We start from the raw sequence: 24,931 nt of genomic DNA on the forward strand, positions 1-24,931 counted from the left end.
AGTTCCTGAAAGCAAAGACGGTCAAGTTGCTCCAGGATTGGCCAGCCCAGTCACCAGACATGAACATTATTGAGCATGTGTGGGGTAAGATGAAAGAGAAGGCATTGAAGATGAATTCAAAGAATCTTGATGAACTCTGGGAGTCCTGCAAGAACACTTTCTTTGTCATTCCAGGTGACTTTATTAATGAGTTATCTGAATCATTGCAGAGATGTATGGATGCAGTCCTCCAAGCTCATGGGGGTCATACACAATATTAATTATTGTTCCACTGCACCATGACATTATATTCTATACTGTACATTATTTCTGTTAAATGACAAGACTTTAAAGAGTCAGACCTTACTCTCCAAATTAAATAATTAAAAATCAAGGCCTGATCATATTTTATTTTGGTATAATAAGTGTAATCTAGAGGCTTTTGCCTTTCATATAAGCCATTTCTGATACCAAATGATCAACTAAAAGTCAAGTTATTAATTGCTGTTCCTAAAACCTGTACAGGCGACAAGAGTTTTTTCAGGTGGTGTATTTATACTGGATGATGATCATCACCAAATAGATGACGTGGTTTCAAATGACCAAAGATTTTAATGTTTAGAAAGTAAACAACCACAAAAGGTGTCTAAACATCACTATAAAGAATTGCCAAAAATCGAACAGAATACTCACACATTTGAACCCTCTGTTGATACATTACAATGTATAAACAACAAGCAGCAAACACTTATTCTGCCTTAAAATCACCTTACAAAAAAGATTTATATTGAAATATTCAAAGAACATTTTACAATTGGGTGCCGAGTTTTGTCCTTATCAAAAAAGCCTCTGTAACCATACCAAGGAGAACAAATTCTTTGAAAATGTAAAAGCAACATGCATCATCTGTTTAGCTGTTGCTGCCGAATATATAAAGTCATCTTTTTCTTTATGATTTTTGTGTATATTCAGTCATCAGTGAAAACGTTACAGCAATACTGTGTATTTTGAAATAAAAGAGTTAATGAAGTGGCAGGTTTAGGAAATCTGGGCAAATTCTAGACTGAGGCCTTTAGAAATTGTAAACCGACAGCTACATTTGAAGTAGCATGACATATTAGCTGTAGCACAGGGATCCGTTTTGAAACGACACGATCAAAAGCTCTCCATCTGCTGTAAACATCAGGAGTCGCTCGCTTGTGTTCCGCGCTGTCAAACAATAAATACGTCTGTCTTTGAAAGGCATTTAAGATTATATGGAAGTTTGAAACATCTATCATACGTTAAGAAAAATAAAGTGCATATACAGTAGACACCTTTTGTATACACAAATTAATGTACTTTAACAAGTACAACTCTTAGTAAACAAGGTCAGATGGCGCATATCCACACAGGAATATTCTTTTGTTTTGTTTGTTTTTTTTTTCTCCAGGAAAGTCTTAAAATACGGTATTCTTCAAAGTGTTTTCATTTTTCGTGTGTTTACAAAAAAATAAGTAGTCCATCAGTTGAACTGAGAGACGTACCATGCTCTTTCAAAATGTACCTTGTATTTATAAACTTAGCAAAATGGTAAGAGTTTGAATCGCCAGTGTAAATATGCATGTATCCCGGGGGGAGAATCGTATAAATAGTGTGTTTTGAATATCCTTTTTGTTTTATTCGTGTGTTCGGCGATTACCAAAAATACAGTTGGTATTGGCCTCCTGCCCTCAAAATGTCCAGCTTTGGGAAAGAGGTCAAGGCAGCGGTTTTGTGTTCAGAAACCTTCATCCAGTGGCTGTTTGATTGCCGATGACTCGCAGGATCTCTCGGTGAATGCCAGCCTCCTGGGTGTTTATACTGGTGTCACCTACCTGTCCGTCCTCGTAGCTAGACGGTGAGAGGTTACAACAAGACAAAAGAAGAAAAAAGGAGTTTTAGTTAGATTCAGTTCAGTTCTTCAACTATTAATGAAGATTGGTAATATCAGATGTGCTGCCTTTATATTCTGAACACTTTAAATAAGTGAGATAGAGATTGATGATTCACTCAAATGAATTGAATGTTAATGTATTCTGAATTATATTTTAGTGGTTCAACTGTAATCATACGAAGATCCAAGAACACTTTTGTTCTGTAAAAATGATTTTATCCACTAATGTCTTCGCTCCCGTGTCAGTTCAGGGTGTGTGTTTATTATGGATAATACAACACATTGCCAGTAGAGACAGTAGCAAGATACACCCAGTCCTGAAATGACAGTGGAACCCCACTGCCTACTAGTGTTTTGAAAGTATTATTCCAGAGCAGCACAGACAGAATGCCGAAATAAATTCTGACAATTTTAACAGTGACATTTTCAAGTCATGTGCTGTGGGATATGGGAATCATTTGATACAGAAGTTGAAATCAGGCTTTATTATCAGGCCTTCTTTCTAAAATTAGTAAATGTTCATATGAATTATGGGAATAAATTATGAAGTGATTACTTGCAAAAAATTTAATAAAATTACTTTTTTAAGTTATTTTTAACCATGTTGTGTGCACAAACCAGCTAATACTTTGGTGGCTTAGAAAGTTTGATTGTGCTGTAGTGTGTGTGTTGAAAAAAACTCACATGCAAATAGAAAAACACTTATTTGGAAAACATTATTATTTGGATTGTACCTAAGACCATGTCCACACTAATACCTTTTCATTTAAAAGTGCTTATATTTCTTTTAGTTTTGGGCTTCCATCCACACTAAGATGACGTTTTTTAGGAAATGAAAATGCTGTCCAAAGTGGATAAATCTGAAAACACTGTTTTTGTGCTTTAGTGTAGACTGTGAAAACAGGCTTTCAGCTAACATGGTGGACGACATTGTAAAGCATATTTTTTGAATGCTGTCCATTTTGACAGGTTTATTTAAGATTAATGTCAATTTTTACATGCTCCATATTGCTCTTTTAAAAAGACACAGAACATTTACTGGGAGCTACTGTTCACTGGCAGAAGCATACAAATATCACGCAGGTAAAAGTGTCTTATGTCTGTGTGCATGTGCAATACTGAACAAAAGCATTTTTAGTCAGTTTAATGTGGATGACAGAAATATAAAAACAGTAGTGTGGACGTGGAGACAAAAACTACATATTCAAATTTTTATTGGCTTAGTGTAGCCTAAGCTGGAAGCAGCCGACTATTAATTTAAAAAATTGTCAATTTTTGGGTTCTACCAACACATTTTTGTTGTGGTGTGCACTATTTGCAGTGTGTTTCTGTATTTGCATGTGTTGTGAAAATTCGCATGTGCATGTTTTGTCAAATTAATGAAGACATTTTCTCCCTTTATTAATATTTTTCTATTAGCATGTTTTTTGTTAGTTTAAGAGCATTTGAGCCCTCTCCACCATCATATAAGCGCTGTTTGAGACAATGAGACATACTATCTACATTTAGCAACAGAAACAAAGATTGATATACAGTATATGTGTACATAGATAACATAAATGTACTTACACAAAGAAAAAACGTGTGCAGACGTGATCTGTATTTGGAACCACCCAGATGTCACCATGCTTGTGCAGGTCAGGAGATGTAATAACTGGTGTATTATAAAATAAAACAGTGATAATTACTAATTAGCATTTTACAGATTCCAAATGACAATCTATATTAAGATATTAAGGTCAAATGTAAACCTTCACATAAGGCTATGCATTTCAGGTTGCGGCTCTGCAGAAACTGTGGGTTCTGGCCTTTCTTCTGTGACTGAAAGCAAAAACAGAAAAATGTGGTTCATGTCCAACAGGTTTCAGGATGCCAAGCATTGTGAATAAAGCCCTTTTTTAAAGCAATCAATGTGCTAAAGATTATTAAATAGTACTAAACAACATTTACTACATTTAATACCTGCAAATGAACAGTAGACTTGTTGGCAGCAGTTTCATCTTTTGAAGCAACTTTCTGCTGTTTTTTGTTCATCCCTTTGGTGGAAAAAAGATAAGTATGCCAGGCAAGTACACATGTAACAAATATTTTTATTATACTATTATGCAAACATTGATGTAGAAAGTCAGTGTTTTTGGAAGATATTTTGTTCATAAAGGTTTTAAGACCTGAGTAGCCAAAGGATATGCTTGATAATGGGCTGAGATAGATTCCACTCCCATAGATTGCACCATGCAGCTGAAAAAAAAACAATGAAGCATTATGAGAGTGAGTTACTGGAATTATTTCAAAAAGTGTCTGCTGAAATATCTCCATACCCCCTCTCCATTCCCACCAGTGTACATGTTTTTACTCTTCTAGAGACGTACTGTATAAAGGTTTAAGCTAAAAATAAATGATGCATAATTATGCTATTGCATTATATTTCCTTAATAAAAACATTGGCTTCATAGTCAAACCTCATCGAGACTAATTACATTAAAAATATGTTCATTCCCTTCAACCATTATGATCTGTCTTTAAAAGAAAATCTAGTCACTACCTGAAGTCTCGTGTTTGATGCCACGACCAAACCATTCCTCAAAATGGAGTGCCAGTTTTCTATGTGCGATCCACTGAAAGAGACAAAGAGGGAGTTTCAAAACTGAAAATTCAACACCCAAGTCTTCTCAAGCCAGCAAGACATTTCACAGCTGTAGCTTGAATTAAGTTTTTTTTTTTTTTTTTTTTTTTTGCAAAAGACAGATTTTAAACCAACTCTATGATGGCACATTTAAATCACAGCTTTTAAAATTGATAATTTACACAAAAAAATAACATTTTGTCATTAATCACTCACCCTTTGACTTTTCTTGATTTTCTGAACACAACTAAAGAAATCTGAATTTAAATCTGAGAACACACAGAAGAATGTGTTTTATTTGTTTTTAATTTCATTCATTTTTTTTCTTGTCAGCTTAGTCCCTTTATTAATCCGGGGTTGCCACAGCGGAATGAACCGCCAACTTATCCAGCAAGTTTTTTACGCAGCTGATGCCCTTCCAGCCGCAACCCATCTCTGGGAAACATCCACACACACACTCATACACTACGGACAATTTAGCCTACCCAATTCACCTATACCACGTCTTTGGACTGTGGGGGAAACCGGAGCACCCGGAGGAAACCCACGCGAAGGCAGGGAGAACATGCAAACTCCACACAGAAACCAACTGAGCCGAGGTTCGAACTAGCGACCTTCTTGCTGTGAGGCGACAGCACTACCTACTGCGCCACTGCCTCGCCCTTGTTTTTAATTTGTATTTTTAATTTTCAATAACTGTATACAATTTTTTATTAGTTTTAGTGATGAGAATTACAATTGTAAATGTTTTAATAAACAGAAGTGTTTTGTCAAAATCAGCTCCAGAACTAAAAAGCTTTTTGTGATACAATAGTACAAATTTAAAAGACTAACCAAAAAAAAAATCTTTATAATTGAGAGACTCCTAAAACATTAGAAAAAACAATGATTGTGCATTAAATGAGACATAAGAGACCATTTTCTTTATGACTCTGTGTCAAGATAAAAGAATTTCGACTTTCGCATAATTGTCAGATCTAAAGTAGTGGATTTTCTGATGGATGTTTGCTCTAGGGTGGAGTAACATATCCTTTCTTTTGTCTTTATGATTATCAATAATGTTTAGGGGCCTAGATTATATGCTGTCATCCCTCTTCAGAGGAAAACAGGAATGATATGTGTGCCATGAAGTGCTTTTTCTCTATGCCAAGTTATTTGTCTTCAGAATCTACAGACCAATTCAAGGGGTCACTGAGACCTCTTGTGGAACTGGACGTTTGATGCTATTTGAACAGCTGTAACTAGTATATTACTCATATCACAGGTTTAGTTTTTTTATTCATCAGGGGTCGCCACAGCGGAATGAACCGCCAACTTTTCTAGCATATGATTTACACAGCAGATGCCCTTCCAGCTTAAACCCAGTACTAGAAAACATCCATACATACTAATTCTTACACACATTCACATACACTACGGCCAATTTAGTTTATTCAATTCACCTATAGCGCATGTTTTTGGACTGTGGGGGAAACCAGAGCAACAGGAAACCCATGCAAGCAAGCAAACTCCACACAGAAATGCCAACTGACTCACCCCTAATAAATATTACTGTATGAAATGATAAATTCTAGCAATTTTGATAAGATGGCTGAGTACAAAACAGTTTTTACTATGTGTGTGGGTTATATTCTTTTGTGGATCATTCTTACAGGTCTGGGGTCAGCTCTGAATAGCCTATCTTGGAAGAGATATGACCCCACCTCTGCACACCTAGAAAATTGTCTTTCAGTATTTTAACCAATCAGGTTAAAACAGCTACATGTATGATGCAGTTAGTGCCATTATGTTAGAGTATATTTATTGTTAGTTTGAGAATGTAAGCAGAGCACCTTACGAACTGATTGTGAGTGTTGAAGCTGGCTTCTGCTGATGAAACTGTAAACAATCTTCAGTAAACGGTCTTTGATTAAATCTCTGACGTTGGGTATAATTTTTGGGTTAAAACGGTCAGTGCCCAACAGTTTCAAATAAGTGGACCAATCAGAAGAACTCAAAGGCTGGGAAAGCATTGCTAGCTTCTTTTTACAGTAGCAAGTTGACATGTCAACAACAACATGGTGGAACTATTTTTGAGCACTGCATCATGTGCAAAGATGCATTCTTTGTGCATTTCTCCAACGTTGTTGCACAGTTGTGAAGTTTTTTTAACCTAATTTGGAAAACAGTATTAGTCATTAGAGTACATGAACCAAACCTTTAGGGCCTGTACCGTGATGGTTTGGGATTATATATACAGTATATAATCCTTTCAATTAATCATGCTAATAATATTGACCGGCGAGGCAGTGGCGCAGTAGGTAGTGCTGTCGCCTCACAGCAAGAAGGTCGCTGGGTCGCTGGTTCGAACCTCGGCTCAGTTGACATTTCTATGTGGAGTTTGCAAGTTCTCCCTTCCTTTGCGTGGGTTTCCTCCAGGTGTTTCCCAGAGATGGGTTGGTGATTCATTCTGCTATGGCGACTCTGGATTAATAAAAGGACTAAGCCAACAAGAAAATGAATGAATGAATAATATTGACCAAAAAAAGTATTATTTTTCCCATAATCAAACGGTCCTAATAAAATATAGTTGGTGCACAAAAAAAGATTTCTGTTGCTTCATAAAATTAAGGTTGAGCCACTGGAGTAATGTAACAGACTGATTTTAATGATGTCTTTGCTACCTTTCTCAAGCTTTGGAGAGACAGCAACAGGCTGTCAGTGGATGAAAAGAAATGGCAGATAGTATTGTAAAAGTATCTTCAGTTGTGTTCAGAGAATCAACAAAAACCTTAGGTCTATGGGACAACATGAGGGTGTGAAATGAATGGGAGAATTTGGACAGCTGGAACTGATTTCCTCTGAGCTGACTTCCAAATGTAATATATTTAGTATAAGTGGACATAATCATAATGCCATTAAGCATTTAAAGCAAGACATTATATATTTCTGCAAGGTTGAAGTGTATAACCTGACATTTGGCAACTACAGCATTTGTTCAGCACACCCACAAACCATGCACAAAGTGCCTGTTTCATAATGCATACAAAAGTGCCAAAGGCTTACAAAAAATAATGACCAGCTCCAACCAGACTGAAATTAGAATACAATTCAGGACCAGAAAAAACACAATTTCCTAAAGCCCTGCTGTACCCCAATCATGGGTTTGTAATAATGTAGGTCAAGGATAAAGGAAGTGCAGTTGCTCAGGTGTATTGTGCACTGGCTGTTTGAGATAGAATTAACTTACTGAAAAGCAAAGGTACTCCCAAAGAGGCCTTTGGCAGCTCTGAAGTTGGATTCTTTGGCTGGCGGACTGCTGAGCAGGAGGAACTGATGGGGTGTGTGCATGAACTTCAGTTGCTGTTGTGATGGAGACAAGATATAAGAGAATATACTTGAGACGTTACGCCTTAATCATTTTCTCTTCTTGAGCTGGAGACTTTGAAAAGTTTCACAGAGACGATGAATTTAAAATAGTCTTCAAAAATACAGAAGAACTAAAAGATGCTTTCTTAAACAGCCATGCTGCTCTCTTAGGGAGCTAAGCCAGTAATTCTATAAAGGATTAATCATTACGTGCCTAACCCTGATACTCTTAATCTACATCTGAGATTTTTACATTTTTTAGAGCATTTGCTTGCAGAAACCTTTTGGGAGTTTTTTTTTTAACAAATGCTTATCTGGATACTCCACCCAAAAAGGAACATTCTCTCATCATTTACTCACCTTCAACCCAACCCAGATCTATGAATATACAGTACACACAGTGATGTTTCAGGAGTGACAACTGTACCTGTACACAGCAGTTAATAGACTATATGCACAGTGTTTTCAGCCAATGATGAACTTCCGGTGAAAGCTTTATGTGACTATTTTCAATTTTAGAAGGTACCTTTTACAGCATCGATGTGGTAATGTAATTCAAATATAATCAGCACAAAAAAAGACAAAAGGCCGTTTAAACGCAAGTGCCGTCATTAGCAGCAGGCTATCACAGAAACTCAATTAAAAATACAAGGGTAAAATTATTTTCCATATTTGAAAGACATGGCGAGGAAAAATATAATTTGATGCAGTGCTTCTTGTTTGGTCAGTAACCCACTTTATATCGCATCTCAGCCAGGCAGTGAAGATCGCTGCTTATTAAAGAAATCAGATCTTAAATGCGGCAATTTTGTACGGGATGACAATTATGCGGAAGCCCTGTGGCTGGCTAACTGAAATTAAAAGTCTGTGTGCATATACCCCATTACCTGCATGTTTCATGTGTGTACGAAACATGAAGCAATTAACAGACAATCAGCACAGCATTTTTATGCTACCTGCTTTGGCTTTCACTATTTATAAACAAAATAATATATTACCTCTCATTATCTCCTTATTTTCTGTAACTGAAGCAAAATAACTATCAATAGAGGCATTGTGCTTTGTTTGCTCACAGAGCACGTTTGCAGTGCTGTTGGATTTATTGAAAATGTTTTAACTGAATACAGCTGTTCCATTCATGAATTGTTAAGTTGTTTTATTTCCAATATAAAACATCAAAATTTTAGGCTTATTGGTTTGTTTCCAGTGTGTTTAAGATCTGACAGCATGAATGAGCAATATAAGCTCTTTCCCTGTAATTTCTTTACACATCCAGAAGAGACACACACATCTCTGATTAGTCATTTACAGCTAGTTGTTCAGTTATGTTCCATACACACTGCATAGAATATTTGTGATTGTGGTTGTCACTTTTTGGAGTTAATTTGGTTGTACAACACAGTTGTCACTACTGAACTGCTAACCCATAATATATGAATTATTACATATTATTATTACATATTTGGGTCTTTAGCAACACAGACCTATATGTTTAACACGGTTCTTTAACTGCTTAAAGTTTTACAACACACCAGCCCTTTGGCCAATTAAAAACTAGCCTGATTTTGACCCAATCACAAACAAACTAAACCAAAAATACAAAAATACAAAACATGCCACTCCCATTCATGAAGTACATATTTTACATCACTGTGTGCATTATACAAAATGTATTTATTTGACAATCAGAATATTAGCAATCATAAAGATTATGTTTTCATGAATAAAATAATTGTACCTCAAAATTGGTATGGTGTCATTTATAAACAAAATAATATTAATGTAATGTGTATTTTATATAGTGCATTTATCATGTATAACCATACATCCAAAGCACCTCACAATCATGAGAGGGGGTCTCTTCACACCACCATCAGTGTGAAGCATTCACTTGGATGATGCAATGGCAAAGTGCTCATCACACACCAGCTATAGGGCCAATTTGGTGAATTGGGATGATTGAGAGGCCATGATGGAGGGAATTTTGCCAGGACATCGGGGTTACACTCCTATCCGCTTGTTAGGTGTGACGTCACGCGAAGCGGCTTCCCGGTCCAAGCGCTCTATTCAACTGAAAGGCGAGACTCATGAAATGGTAATAATAAACGTTTACAAAGCAATTTAATGCTTTCGAAATTCACGATCGCAATATATATGTCCATGCCTAATATCCGATGGCCAGAAAGTGATACGTTTTTTAGAAATTGTTAAATTTTTGGTATTTGTTATGCAGCAAGCCCAGAGATGGTTGTGTACTCTATGATTTTATATAAAATTAACTTTAATGTGTGATAGGAATAAAACGTGATCATAAACGAATGATTTCTCCACTCAAATGTATGGCGGCTTGGACCCGGAAACAGTATACATACGTCACAAACACGTCACCACTTAACAAGCGGATTCTTTACGAGAAGTGCCATGGGATTTTATTGACACTCTCACAGAGAGTCAGGACCTCAGTTTAACATCTCATCCGAAAGATGGCGCCCATTGACAGTATGGTGTCCCCTTCATTAGGCAATAGGACTCACACAGACCACAGGTTGAGCGCCCCCTGCTAGCCTCTCTAACACCACTTCCAACAGCAACCCAGTTTTCTCATGTGTTCTCCCATTAGCTACTGACCAGGTGCATCCCATCTTAGCTTCAGTCAGTAACCGGTCTTAATTATAGATATTTTTTTAAAATCTAAAATAAACATTATAGATATTTCTAATAAAACTGTAAGCAATGAACTGTAGATAACATATACTTTTAAAGCTATTTTTAGCAACAATAATCCTGGAAAGTCCTGACAATCAGTTACCATGGAAACAGAAACAGCCACGCACAGTCTCTCCTCCAGCGCCCTTGCACCTCACAAAAGTGTGCCTACTCTGTTTCATTATTCTAGCACAGTTTTCATAACTGGTAGACTATAAATTCGGTATTTCGACACAACCATAAAAATATAATTGATGCAGTATCTCAAACCTATAACCTGCAGAATAAAAAAATAATAATAATCAACCCACTGCAAGTGTTAACCTGATCTACAAGATTGGCAACCCTGGCATTAGCATAAAAATCTTCTGATCTTTTAAAGACATTTACAAAAGAAGGCTTCAATTTAAGCAGACAGTAATAAATGAGACTAACTGCACTTATTATAGGACATTTGATTAAATTAATTATATAATTAATCAGATATTTAATTCTTGTTGCACAGGAAGCATGTACTGACATTATTACATACATCAGACCACTTTTGACTTTTTTTTTTTACCAAAAAAAAATGTAAAACTTATTTATTTATTTATTTTCTTTCTAAACAGATTGAAATTTGCTTCTGAACTTCTGTAGTTAAAAAACAAAAGAATTAGGGGAGCATATAAACTGGATTATAAACGGTTACTTAAAAGGCACCTATGATGAAAAACTAATTTTGTGAGCTATTTAGACAGAACTGTGTGTAGGTATAGTGTGTCCACTGTTAAATTGGAGGGATTTAAACATAAGTCTATTTTTTAAAAAACATTTGGGGATTCAAATCCCTCCCATTTTAAGGCCAATCACAACGTGACGTAGGAGTGTGGTTTTCCCTGTCCACCGAATTGATTGACAGGTGCCATGTCTGCATAACAACAGGTATACATATGCCAACAAACATTTTTTTACACAGAAACTAGGATTAAACATATGTTACAATTGTCTGTGATCAGCTGCTCCTTAATAATTAGTTATTGTCAATTAATCATCATGTAATTCTTAACCGGTATAATCACCACGGCCGCATGATGCCAGTAAACACGCATATGTGCTTGTGTGTGTGCAAACTGCATTTGTGTGGAACTCATCATTTCAGAAAGGCTTAAATAGACTCCACCACAAATACATCAAATAAACTTACTTGGTATTTTACTTGGTAAAAGGGTTAAAATAGGTGCCCTTTAAATGCTGTGATGTTGTAATGCACACTTATTTCCCTTTGTGTAGTTTCTGAAGCATCATCTTCAAAGTCCACTTGAAATCCAAACTTGCAATGTTTATTTTGCTAGCTCCTATTGTTATTCTTAAGGTGAATAATTAACCGGTTCAAGTTAATCCACTGAAAAAAATGGTTTGTTTTGCTAATCTTCAATGAAAGTCTGAGAATTTGCATCTGCGTTTAGAGTGGTGGTCCTTCAACCCAAGAGCTTCCATAGCAACTCTATATTAATACCCTCTTTTATTGTTGGTTTGCACTTTAGGAAATGATGCACAAAAGAAAGCACAGCCACTTATTCAATACTTAGTTTCAGTTGGAAGCACATCAACACTAAAATAAAAACCTTAGCAACTTCCGGTTGACATGGACTTTTTTCATCCACTTGCACAAACCAGGAGGGGCATGAGGGTCAGTAAATGATGGGTAGATTTGTGGTTGAGTATCCCTTTAATAATAGAAATAAAATATCAGACTTACTCTAGTAACTGTGAGCTTCACTATGTGTGATCTGTTGCTAGATATCACCCTGCAAAGAAAATCCATTTGTAAGTGATTCTGTGACACATTCACAAGTAAAATTGAATTCATTCAATGTACAGTTGAAGTCAAAATTATTAGTCCCCGTCTGATTTTTTTTACATTTTTTTTTAATATTTCCCAAATGATGTTTAACAGAGCAAGGAATTTTTCACAGTATGTCTGATAATTTTTTTCTTCTGAAAAAAGTCTTATTTGTTTTATTTCAGCTAGAATAAAAGCTGTTTTTAATAAAATTAAAAAAAAACTGAGATCAAAATTATTAGCACCTTTAAGCTTTATTTTTCTATAGTCTACAGATCAAACCATTATCATACAATAACTTGCCTAATTACCCAAACCTGCTTCGTTAACCTAATTAACCTAGTTAAGCCTTTAAATTTCACTTTAAGCTGTATAGAAGTGTCAAAAAATATCTAGTCAAATATTATTTACTGTCATCATGGCAAAGATAAAATAAATAAGTTATTAGAAATGAGTTATTTAAACTATTATATTTAGAAGTGTGTTGAAAAAAAATCAAACCGGGGGGGGCTAGTAATTCTGACTTCAACTATACAGGTACATACATACATATTTGAGTAATTGTACATGACATGATGACATTGATTGTCCTAGATACTACAATGATACCTGCTCTCTGTAACCATGTAAATAAAACTATCAGAGCGGACCATCACATTTAGAACATCATTCAAATGCAGAAGTAAAAGAGAAAAGCATTAAAAGTGTCATTCTATCATACCACTGCAGTAGTGGGTGAGCCAAAGGATCATGCCTGTCCATTTGTTTCTTGATCTCCAGGTATGGAGCCTATGCAGGAGAAATGATCAACGCATTACTCTCGCAAATATACAACAAAGCACTGGCTAACTTGTATGCATACTATAAAACACTATAGTCAGTGCTCGATTTAAGGGGGGGTTGGGTTTGTGGTGGCATACCCCTTTGGGAAAAAATTACAAAAAGCATCCCCTTGGTAAAACCACCATCGCCTTTAGACTAACAACAGTGTGTGTAATGTAAAACTTATCATGCAAATTAAATATTTAAATTCTCTATTTTGTGGTAATTTATGATTTTATAATTTATAAACAACAATAACTGACCAATCATAACTCAGTACTGTAATAAGGCGTCATGCACAAGCATAATACAGTTTATTGCGTCATTTCGCACGATTTTCAAAATGTCAAAGAGAGCAGTTCATGCAACTTTTTGCATTGATGTTTAGTTGTTTAATATTACATATGTATGTTATACTTGCCATGCATAACTGCATTTTCACTGTAAAACACAGTTAACAAAACTAACCTTTACTTTATCAACCCAAGTTTTGCCAATAATATCGAAGTTACAGCAGATTCTAGGTTCCCTGTTGCTAAAACAAACCTTTATTATTATCTCTAAAATCAGAGCACAAATGATGTGATGCATTTTTAGAATCACTGTTGTCCAAATGTTGCGCCGTTTTCTCGAAAATGCTTCCAAACAGCTCAGCCATTGTACAGCTCCATACCAAGTTTTGTTTATGAATGAATCTTGAGCTTTGATATGATACAATGAATCAGTCGTCCATTCGGAAAGACATTTGTAAATTAATTATCTGTTTAAACAACTTTTTAATGAATCATTCAGTGACAAGACGGAGACTTGTCTCCATCTACTGGGGGTTTTAGTTTCAAATCGTATAATATTTTTATTGTTAATTTCATTGCACTCATGCCACCTCCTACGGCTTGTTAGACAGTCAATTTATAAATAAACAGTGAATTTATCTAAAAGCTAACTTTGTTTTTTTTTTTCTTTGCCATCTTGTTGTGTCAAGAAGAATTCTATGGATTTAATCTGATTGTAGGATAATCATCCTGATATTATTTCAGTTCATTTATTAAAAAGCTCAAGTAGTTGAGCCACATAAGGTAAAAAATTGTTGTAAATAAAAAGGTACATTTATATTTAGTCAATCAAACAGTTGCTTGTGGTCAAAGACTGACATTGTCCATTAATTATTGTCCCTTTTAATTTCATGATATTCTTGAAAATGACATGCTTAAGATTGTTAATGGTTGGTGGTTATTAAAAAAAGCATTTTCTCACATTAAAAATGTATTTAGACCTATTTTGTTATCATTGTTTGTTATCATTGTGTGTGTGTGTGTGTGTGTGTGTGTGTGTGTGTGTGTGTGTGTGTGTGTGTGTGTGTGTGTGTGTGTGTGTGTGTGTGTGTAGCTACTGGACACCACCCAACCCCACCCCCCGTACCATCCACCTTGAATTTTTTTTTACAATTAGACCACTGACCATAGTATACGGTTATAATTTAAACAAGGACTTGTTGATTTATATGTTTAATCAAATGTTATTTGAACATATATTTTTTAAATCTACTACTTATAAGATATTACACATACTATAATGTATATTTTAATCCCACTAAAATTTATCAATATTAAAAGATTGAAAGCACTGAAACAATGTATCAAAAGGTTGCTACTGCAATAAACTAGTTGATACCTGGGTCATTTCTCTGATAGATGTGATGCTGTCAAGTGCTCTCATCACCCGGTCATAGTCCTTTTTCTGAAGAAGAACCCAAACAATCAGTGTAACATTCTTCCTTAATGGCAGCATTAAACGTTAGACAGGTTGAATGGAATGCTCTTAGAGTTTTGAGTACCCTGGGGTTGAAGGCAAGTGCTTGTGAGTCATTGGGATCCACCACAGAGGGATATGGCTCAAAAATGACAACTTTCCTCGGAGACTCCAGCGCAGATCGGCACATGGAGACTAGTAGATCTACTACCTGTGCATACAAATAGGGTTTGTTAAGGCATTTGGTTATTCTGTAGACCAGGGTTCTCAAACTGCCGTCCCGTGGGCCATTTGTTAAACTTTTGGTTAAGCCACAATTGATTGGGACAGGATAAATATTATGTCTATTATTATGTTGTAGCACTTTCATATCAATTTAAAAAACTACAATATGTACAATAAGAAACAAAAAGAAGGAGATTTGACTACATATACTCTGGTAAAGAATGTCTGAGTGCATCCATTACATCAGTTTTCCACTTTTTTGTTGTGCTTGAATTTGTGTGTTTATTTATACCTGAGCACCAGTGGCAATCTCATCAGCAGCCTCATTCATGACCCCTAGCGTTTGGAAGGCGAAAACACACAGTTCTCTCTCACACACTGTGGGCTGCAGGACACATATAAACAAGCTCATTAGAGCAGAAATTGTCATCAATCATTCAATCAAAAACAGAAATTTATCACTTTTATTAAACAAATGTTTGAAATAGAACAACATGGAACAATAATATGAAAAATAATAAGAACAAATATTTTGGCTTATGAAAAGATAATGTACAGTATAAAGATAATTTCTTGCTTTCTCAAATTTCTTAGATTTTTTTATTATTAAACTAAAACATGCAATGTAATATCTGAGAAAACAGAAATAGTCTCCCTTTTATTTTGACTAATTAATTTGACTGAAATATTGTATGTTAAGATTTTAAATTTAATAAGTAACCTGCACATAACTTGCATATTTATCAAAATGCCTCCTGCAGATATTTTTCTACAAATATTTAAAAGTAATTTTTAAGTAGCCATATAATGTAGCTAATAACAAATTGAACATTCAAACGCTTTACATTGCAAGATAAAACCTCCCCCATTTCCCTCTTATTTGTGTAAGTTGTTGTGTTTCAGATCTGGATTTTGGCAGATAATAGTCAATGGCTTATATAGGTTGCTAATATTTTTACAACATACACACACAGCAAAATAAATCTGGAGATAACAAAAGAAAGTCTGCTGAAAAAAAAAGGAAATGCTGAGACTGTTCTGGATGACTTCAAACTTGGACAGGCTACGTTTACAAGACAATGATGTAGTCAAAAAGTATGCCAGACCAGTATTTGGTGCTGTTATTAAACAGAAGTGATGGTGTGTATGTAGAGTTTCAGGTGTTTACATGGACACGACAACATCAGCATTTTTGTAACCTGTTTTCAGATTTACATTATTTTTTCAGTCCCAAAAGCTAGGTTGTCATGAACTGGCAAACTGCAAAATTTTTCCTATTTTGCCTGAAAACGTTATGTAAATTTCCCTTAATAAAGATTGTATGAAAAATATAACAGTTTTAGCAGCTCACTGTTTTACAGCTACAGCAAGACAAACATTTATATCCAAATGTTCCTTTCCCAAGAAGAAAACCTAAACAATGATTTTAAAATATGAACTGTTTAATTAACTCAGTTCAATTTACTGAATATAATTTGTTTGTGTACCTGGAAAACAACTACATACATGGGTTTTTACTCTAGTAAATTACTCTTTGATTTGTTCAATAAAAGTCTATGTCAAGCTTGTGTGGACAAACATTTATATTGTGCATTATTTTCATGTTTAAAAGTGTAAGTGACCAAATTAACTGGCTCGATCTATGAAAAGGGTGTCAAACTCAGTTCTTGAACACCTCTTTTTAAAGGATTAGCCAAACAAATATTACCAATCCTAAATTTTTGAATGCTAGAGTAATACTTATTCTATTTAGAACACTCTGGTATCTTTACTGGCTCATTTAAGAGCATTCAAGACTTATATCAATTAGGGCTGGACGATATGGCAAAAATTTATATCACGATATATTTCTTAATTTCCGTAGATACGATAAAATTCCAATATCGATATGGACAATATTAAAAAGCCAGGAAAGAACTGCCTAAAAAGTCTATAATACCTACAGACTCTTACAACTTAAAAAAAATAAAATAAAAACAGCACAAAAAATATGTTCACTTTTTATTTGTATTTAGCCTTTACAAGAAATGTGAAATAAACGATTAAATAAATAAAACTCTTAGACCCAGCTTATAGAGACAGTTCGTACGTTTTTTTTGTAAATGCTAAATATTTAGCAATCAAAATAATTCCAAAATCTGACAATTATGACACTGTATGTAAAAACATAGAAAAAGAATAATAATTATAATAATAAAAAAATCAAAAAGAGTATAGGCTACATTAAATTTTGCAATAGAAAACAGTTGTTTAAGTATATTCATAGTTCTGGCTGCTCTTCATCTTGAACGTCCTTTAAGGGTTCTACCTTTCTATTTATATTTGTGTGTGTTATTACCCAATTAAATTAAAAAGGTTTAACATAAAACAGTTCTTATATATTTTATACAGTCTATTTATATAGACTAATATTTTATATTATTTTATAAAACACATTTTTATTATTTAAATGATGTAATACCTATATTAATAAAAAAAAATTCTATTTTAAAATATGTTTGTGAATTTTATTTTGTAAGTTTGCACGAGTGCCATATGCCAGCATGCAGCGTGTTTATGTGTATGTGAGTGTTAATGTGGGTGTTTATGCAAGGATTGAGTTTATATCTAACTGCAAATGCGGGTGTATGCATGCATCAAGTTTATATGTATATCCGCAAGTTTCATAAATGTTTTGAACATTAAAAAAAAATTGTATAGGTGTATATGCGAGTAATTTCAAGGTGTATATGCACGTGTTATGTATGTGTTGATGAGCGAAGGTTGATTTGAATCCTACACGGCGCCTCATAGCCATCTGTGTCTGCTTCATTGCCTTCTCGACACCTTCTCTTGACTGGTTTGAAGCTACAGAGCACGAAAACTATAAGTTTTTCGAAACTTAAAGATGAACCACTTCCACACCACAACATTAGTTTTTCCTCTCTTATAAACTATTCCATCTGCATTCTTACTTGTGAAAGCTTGTTCATTCGCGACGGAGCTTAACCAACTGCTGAGCATCTTTCTGATAGCTGAGCACTGACGTCATACAGTGATAAGTGATGATGTATAAGATTTTAATATATATATATACAATATATATATATATATATATATATATATATATATATATATATATATATATATATATATATATATATATATATATATATATATATGCAAATTGTATCGAAATACCGGAAATGGGTTTAAAATCATATCACCGTTATTGAAAAAAAAATCTATTGCGATATATATATTGATATTGAATTATTGTCCAGCCCTAATATCAACCCAGTACTTCTGCTGGCAAAACAAACAGACTCACTCTGAGCATTGGTCCATTTTGGAACACATGAGGTTCATCACAGACCACACAGAACTCATTCAGCACAGGGATACGCTGCTCTGCATACTCCATAGTCTGCAAATACACATCATACTGTATCATTATCAATACATACAGTGTATAAGTAACATCCATTCAGTAACACTTGTACCCTCAGAGAGACAGAAAAACTCCATCAAACCCCTAATAGAAATTCAGAAGAATTCTATTAAAATTAAAACATTTTCCATTCCATTTGGGATTGACTGGGAGTAATAACAGATGACTTTTTCTTAAAGGTTTGTTACACATTCTGTGTTAGTCACAAGAATACTAATGACTGGAGAATGTCAATCTATTGCCTTCAAGCTTAGTTTATTTCAGAGACAGGATTTTGCAAGTAAAAACTCAGACCCCAAATACTGTTTGATTAATAAAATAAAGCAAAAGGGGACATGCAGATACACCGTAAAAAAATCTGTTACTTTACTTCAAAAAAGGGAGTAAACCTGTTGCCTTAAATGCAAAATGCACATAGTTTGTTTACTTAATGATTATAACCCAACAAGTTTGCTTTCTTTTTTAAAGTCAATTAATCACTGTTGTACAGTGTACTTTATATTTTTAATTTTACCTGAACAAGGAAGCCTCTGTCTCTTACTGGAATGGATTTGGCTCCGACATTTGGCTACACAACACAACAACAAGAAAAAATGTTGTTAGCAAAGTACACAAAGCTGTTTTCAATGCCTCAGGACATTTGTGGGACGCTATTACAGCACCTTGCTGCAAACTGTTTTATTAATTAATCTCCAGTCAACCTATTAAATTCTCTCATCTCTGCCCAGTCAAAGTAATCAACAGTACAATTGTTAAACCTTGTTTTTGCTGTTAAATACTGCTGTTATACCAAACCAAACCACCAATCAAATGAGGTCAGAGGTCAGTCCTAACTTATTACATAAGCTCTAGTGTAGAGGCTACGCCTAATACTGAAAGCCCCTGAGGGGTTGTTGGATGAGCAACTTTAGTCTTTATGAAAATCAACAGACTTTATGTCTTTTACATCAGTGTTTATATTTATTGTTTGCTCACAACAATAAACTGAAATAATCCAAAGTGTTTGTACAAAACATTCAATTAGATCTATTCTCATGTCAAACGCAGCCACCTGCTGTATTGTAGCTTAAACAGCAATAAAACAACAACAACACTAATCACAGAGGTATCTTCAGTCAAGCAACAGCTGTTACCTGAACATTCATTCCCACCTACATTTATACCAATATTCAATATTTCAAAATACAGTGATAATGAATATTTACAATATTGATACCGTGGGCACGTCAAAATACTGTGAATTTTTAATGATTAATTTTTACATGTTAATCTGACCTACTACATGCTGAAATATTGATTGAAATTTCTGTCTTATAAATATTGGGCTATTGTATACAATAAGACTTCAAAAAACATTAGTTTATTAAACTAAACTTATGTTAAAATCTACAAAAGCTTTAATTAAACTCAAGTGATGTCATTTTTTTTTTATTATTGCCTAATAACACGTTAGAATCACAGTCCTTATCTGATTACGTCATATTTTTTTATTAAATAAAGTTAACTAATAAAATTTTGTTGTATTTTTTTTACTAACATAGTTACTGTAATAAATCGGCTTTTTCTCACTGTTTATTTTAATCTATTAGCTAATATTTACCAATGAGACTTTTGTTTAAAGTCTTACTTCTTGTATTTTATATACTTTATATATATATACTACAATTTAATTAGGTTCAAACACTTATGATTACTCTGAACATGTTTCTACAGTAAATAAATACACTACTTTTTTTGTTATTCTACCTGTTAAAGTAACCTTTTTTGCAGTTTAGGTTAATACCAAATTATCTGCAATAATACTGTATACCATGACAAAAGTGTCATCAATTAAATTGCAAAAAAGGAAATTTGAATATCATCACAAGTCTATTCCCACCTATATTGATGTGAGTCCCACACAGTGCTTAGTGTACAAATAAAAACTCACAGGGATGACCAAACGGCCCCTAGATCTCGTGCATTCCTAAGTGTCCTTACCTGAGGTGTGGAAGAGAGTGATGGGGCCAGGATACCGATTAGCCCTGAGGTAAGGGAGAGGCGTCTGCTCTCGGTGACAGGCTCTTTAAAGATGTCGCTCTTGCCTATCTTGGTGTTGCTGGAGTAGGACCTGCTGAGCAGACGGTGGTGGTGCTTCAGGCCATCCAGCTCTTCAGTCCGCACGCTACCAGAGCAGGAGCGGCCCAGGAGCCGGTGGGGCTTCAAAGCACCACCATCGCTACTGCCAGCAGCGTGCTCACAGCGAGGCTCTGCTGCACTCGACCGCGGCGACAGCTTGTGAGGCCGCAGCGGCGGGCAGTCCTCCGGCTTCACAGCAGTCGAGCAGGGCCTCGGCAACAGCCGGTGGGGCTGTTTAAGGGGCTGATGTTGCTCTATGCGTGGGTCACTGGAGATCGAGTGGCCTAAAAGCTTGTGCGGCTTGCCGACACAGCCGTCCATTTCTGGCTTCACCGTGCTGGAGCACGTTCGCCGCAACAGACGGTGGGATTTTGACACACCATCCTGCTCGGGTTTGAGCTTCTTTTTGCTCTTTACACAGCCAGGAGGAGGGTAGCTGGGGGATCTGAGTTTGCACAAGAAGAAAAACACATTAATCAAACAGCGTGAGCTAAGGAGCACAGAAAGACATTGTGCAATTATGCTTGTGCAAATCCTGCACATTTTAGAATGCTTCATTGGCTGATTTACACCATTTCATTTTTCATGTTGAGGTCTACACAGTGCACAGTGGGAATGTGCATTTCTTGCGCTAATGAACTACAGCAGGTCATGCTTAAGTTAATAAGATACAAAGCATTACGCTCTGTTGACAAATTGCATGAGCATTTTTTCTGCATTATCTTGATTCATTTTAGTATAATTTTATTATTCATACAAATATATATATATATATATATATATATATATATATATATATATATATATATATATATATATATATATATATATAATATATAGTATGAATACTTTATACTGAGTATTGAAAATGCCATGCTTTTTCCTTAAGGAGCTGTTTACAGATTTTGGTAAAAAACCCAAACAATACAAACATAAAAATAAAACAAAACAATACAAATCTGTAAAATTAGTTATGTGTAATAATAACAGAATGACATAAGGAGAAGTACTGAACTACTAAAACATATTTAATACTTTATATAAAAGACTTTTTTTGCTGATGGCAGCTTAAGAACATCTTTCATATGGAAAAGTCACATGAATTTCGCAAGTGTGATTTTCTTTTCACAGTGTAAAAAATCTTGATGATTCCATCGGTCTCGTCTATCAAATCTGATCTTTAATTTGTATTTTATATTAGTTTCAAGTCAGATAATTAGCTAGGCCATTCTACAGCTTGATTTTCTTTCTTTGAAACATTTGAGAGTTTCCTTGGCTGTGTTTTGAATCATTGTCTTGCTGAAATGTCCACCCTGGTTTTTATCTTCATCATCCTGATAATGTAGATGTTGGACAAAGCAGCTAATATCAATTTACAATGACAAATAACAGAGGCTTGCTGAATAACTACTGAGAGATTTCAGCTACTGTCTGGGCTATCACTGCCTCTTTTTGAGAAAAATGGTGGTGTGTTCAATACTTTACATATAAACTGTATCTAGATGAAATTTGGGAAATGACTTCATGTGGCCTTATGTGGACATAACAAAGGATGATGTACAGTGTGATTCAAGTCCAACATGACTTTAATAGAATTTTTTTAAAGATTTTTTTTTATTACAGAAAAATTTATAGACTTCACAGGTTTATACAGAAGTGGCTGCTTATAATAAACCCATTACCAGGGCCAGATTCAGAATTTTGTACAAAATCTGCGGATTTATGCAGAATGATTTTGGGAGTATACTTTTAGTAACTAAAAACTTTAAAGGTGAAAAGAAAATTAATTACATTTTAATTATTCTTTAAGGCTTACAATGCAATTCCAATTAGATCCAATTTTTGGTTAAACAAATACGGTAGTGTAGTATATAAGAGTTTGGGATCAGTAAGATTTTTAATTGGTTAAAAATAAGCTTCTCCTTATTTTTTATTTAATCAAAAATTAAATTTTTTGATTTTATTTATTTAATCAAAAATACAGTACAAATTAGTAAAATTGTGTAATTTTATTGCACTATGAAATTAAGTAGTTTAAAACTTAATTTAATAATATATTCCAGTGATTTTAAAGATGAATTTTCAGCTTCATTACTTTAGTCTTCAGAGTCACATGATCCTTCAGAAAAATTACTTTAATATTATTATTATGATTATTACTATTATTATTATTATTATTATTATTAATTTTATTAATGGTAAAAGTAATAAAAGCAGGAATGACTGGAGTCATTTCATTTGAAACTACATACATTGAGAGGGCAGTCATTTAAAATTTTAATACATATTTAACCTTTTTTTTTTTTTTACATTTAATGAATGCCCCCTTGATGAATAGAATAATATTCTTAAAAAAATGTATGAAATAAAAATGTACCCCAAACTTTTGACCGGTAGTAAATATCTACTACAAACTGTATTGTACTGAATTCATCTAAACATTTACATATATAACTAATTAAACATTTACATACTCTAAAACTTAGCAGATACAGCAAGTGTAGATTAGAAAGTCTAGTGTAGTCTAGAATGTTATGACTAAAAACTGCCAAAAGTGTGACTTAATCTTTAAAATACTCATTACATGGCTTTTTGAAAAGCTTGATTCTGACTGGTCAACCACAACATTCCACTGTATTGCATGGTTATATGCATGGTTATTCCCAAATATCAACCCATTAAACTAACAGAACAAGCACATCTGGGTACGACAGATCAGCTTTACTTCGAATTATTATATATATATATATATATATATATATATATATATATATATATATATATATATATATATATATATATATATATATATATATATATATAATAGATTTCTTAGGACTGTTTGGTGGCGTCTTACTACTGAATGAAGATAATAATAGGTAGATAAGTTTGTTTTTCCTTCTTCAAGCTTTAAATTTATTTAAAGAGTTGGTCAGCTATTGTAATGTAGTTGTTTACTTTTGTGGCAGGGAGCTGTGTAATACAGTTGAAGTCATAATTATTAGCCCCCCTGTTTATTTTTCCCCCAATTTCTGTTCAACGGAGGGAAGATAACTCATTTTTAAAAACTAAATTATTTTATCTTTGCCAAGATGACAGTAAATAATATTTGACAAGATATTTTCAAGACACTTCTATACTGCTTAAAGTGACATTTAAAGGCTAAACTAGGTTAATGAGGTTAACTAGGAAGGTTAGAGTAATTAGGCAAGTTATTGTATAATAATGGTTTGTTCTGTATCAAAAATTGTTAATAGCTAAAAATTTTGACCTTTAAATAGTTTTTAAAAAATTTAAAACTGCTTTTATTCTAGCCGAAATAAAACAAATAAGACTTTCTCCAGAAGAAAAAATATTATCAGACATACTGTGAACATTTCCTTGCTCTGTTAAACATCATTTAGGAAATATTTAAAAATAAATAAATAAATCAAATGGGGGCTAACAATTCTGACTTCAACTTTAAGTAGGATCATGTACATCCAGTTTAGGGATGGGCAAACTTAATCCTCAAGGGCCAGTGTCCTGTAGAGTTTCTACTAGAAAGCTACTGGCAGAACACCAGCCCTCCAGAATTAAGTTTGACCATCCTTGATCTAGTCGTTTGTTTTCACAGAATAAAGCCCTTCAGTCTTCACATTGAGCTTCTAATAAACCTGTCTGGCTTTATTCTGTGACTTACAACTAGCTAGATGTACATTATCCTATACTTACTCAAGCCCAGTTCAACCCAGTGCTTGTCATCTTAAACTGAATCAAGGGTTATATCAACTCTAAACAAGCTTTTTTACGCTCGTATATAAAGGGCTTAAAAGGGGGATGTTGTATACATTATTTGTCTAAAATTGGTGTGGTGGAAATATATTTTTTTACCTGCGTAATGTTGAAAAAATATGCAGGGGAGACTTGACTTTCTTCTCTGTTTGCTTTTTGCTGTGCGGGCTGATGAGTTTATCTTTGCTCTGACACTTCCACTGCTGTGTGACAAAGGTTTGCATTATCCTGCCAAGAGATAACACGCTCATGAATGACACCCGAAAAGCCTGTATAACACTAGAAAACATTTCCCTGTAGTGTCTTACTTTTTCAACTGATGTCCGAGTCCAAATCTGTCCTTTGTAGACACTTGAAACACATCAACAGTGGGAACTGAAAAGAGGACACGAAATTATCCATGAGAGAAAAGTATTG

General features: G+C 34.3%; 1 protein-coding gene across 3 annotated transcripts in view; it reads right to left on the reverse strand.

Moving 5' to 3' along the window:
- Window positions 1-571: 571 nt before the first annotated feature.
- Window positions 572-24,931, reverse strand: part of parp8 (poly (ADP-ribose) polymerase family, member 8) — a 66,098-nt gene continuing 41,738 nt past the window's right edge. The window contains 17 exon segments of one of the 3 annotated variants that reach the window (NM_001077175.1): window positions 572-1,851; window positions 3,464-3,548; window positions 3,646-3,715; window positions 3,857-3,930; window positions 4,063-4,132; window positions 4,437-4,509; window positions 7,747-7,859; window positions 12,313-12,361; window positions 13,118-13,185; window positions 14,890-14,955; window positions 15,053-15,178; window positions 15,485-15,577; window positions 18,503-18,598; window positions 19,137-19,190; window positions 20,603-21,185; window positions 24,614-24,742; window positions 24,823-24,889. In NM_001077175.1, the coding sequence (NP_001070643.1) occupies window positions 1,749-1,851; window positions 3,464-3,548; window positions 3,646-3,715; window positions 3,857-3,930; window positions 4,063-4,132; window positions 4,437-4,509; window positions 7,747-7,859; window positions 12,313-12,361; window positions 13,118-13,185; window positions 14,890-14,955; window positions 15,053-15,178; window positions 15,485-15,577; window positions 18,503-18,598; window positions 19,137-19,190; window positions 20,603-21,185; window positions 24,614-24,742; window positions 24,823-24,889 (1,919 nt within the window). In that variant the 3' untranslated portion in view covers window positions 572-1,748. 3 annotated transcript variants of the gene reach the window in all.

Source organism: Danio rerio, chromosome 5 (assembly GCF_052040795.2).
Source record: "Danio rerio strain M-AB ecotype USA chromosome 5, GRCz13ab, whole genome shotgun sequence".
In the NCBI taxonomy this organism is placed as follows: domain Eukaryota; kingdom Metazoa; phylum Chordata; class Actinopteri; order Cypriniformes; family Danionidae; genus Danio; species Danio rerio.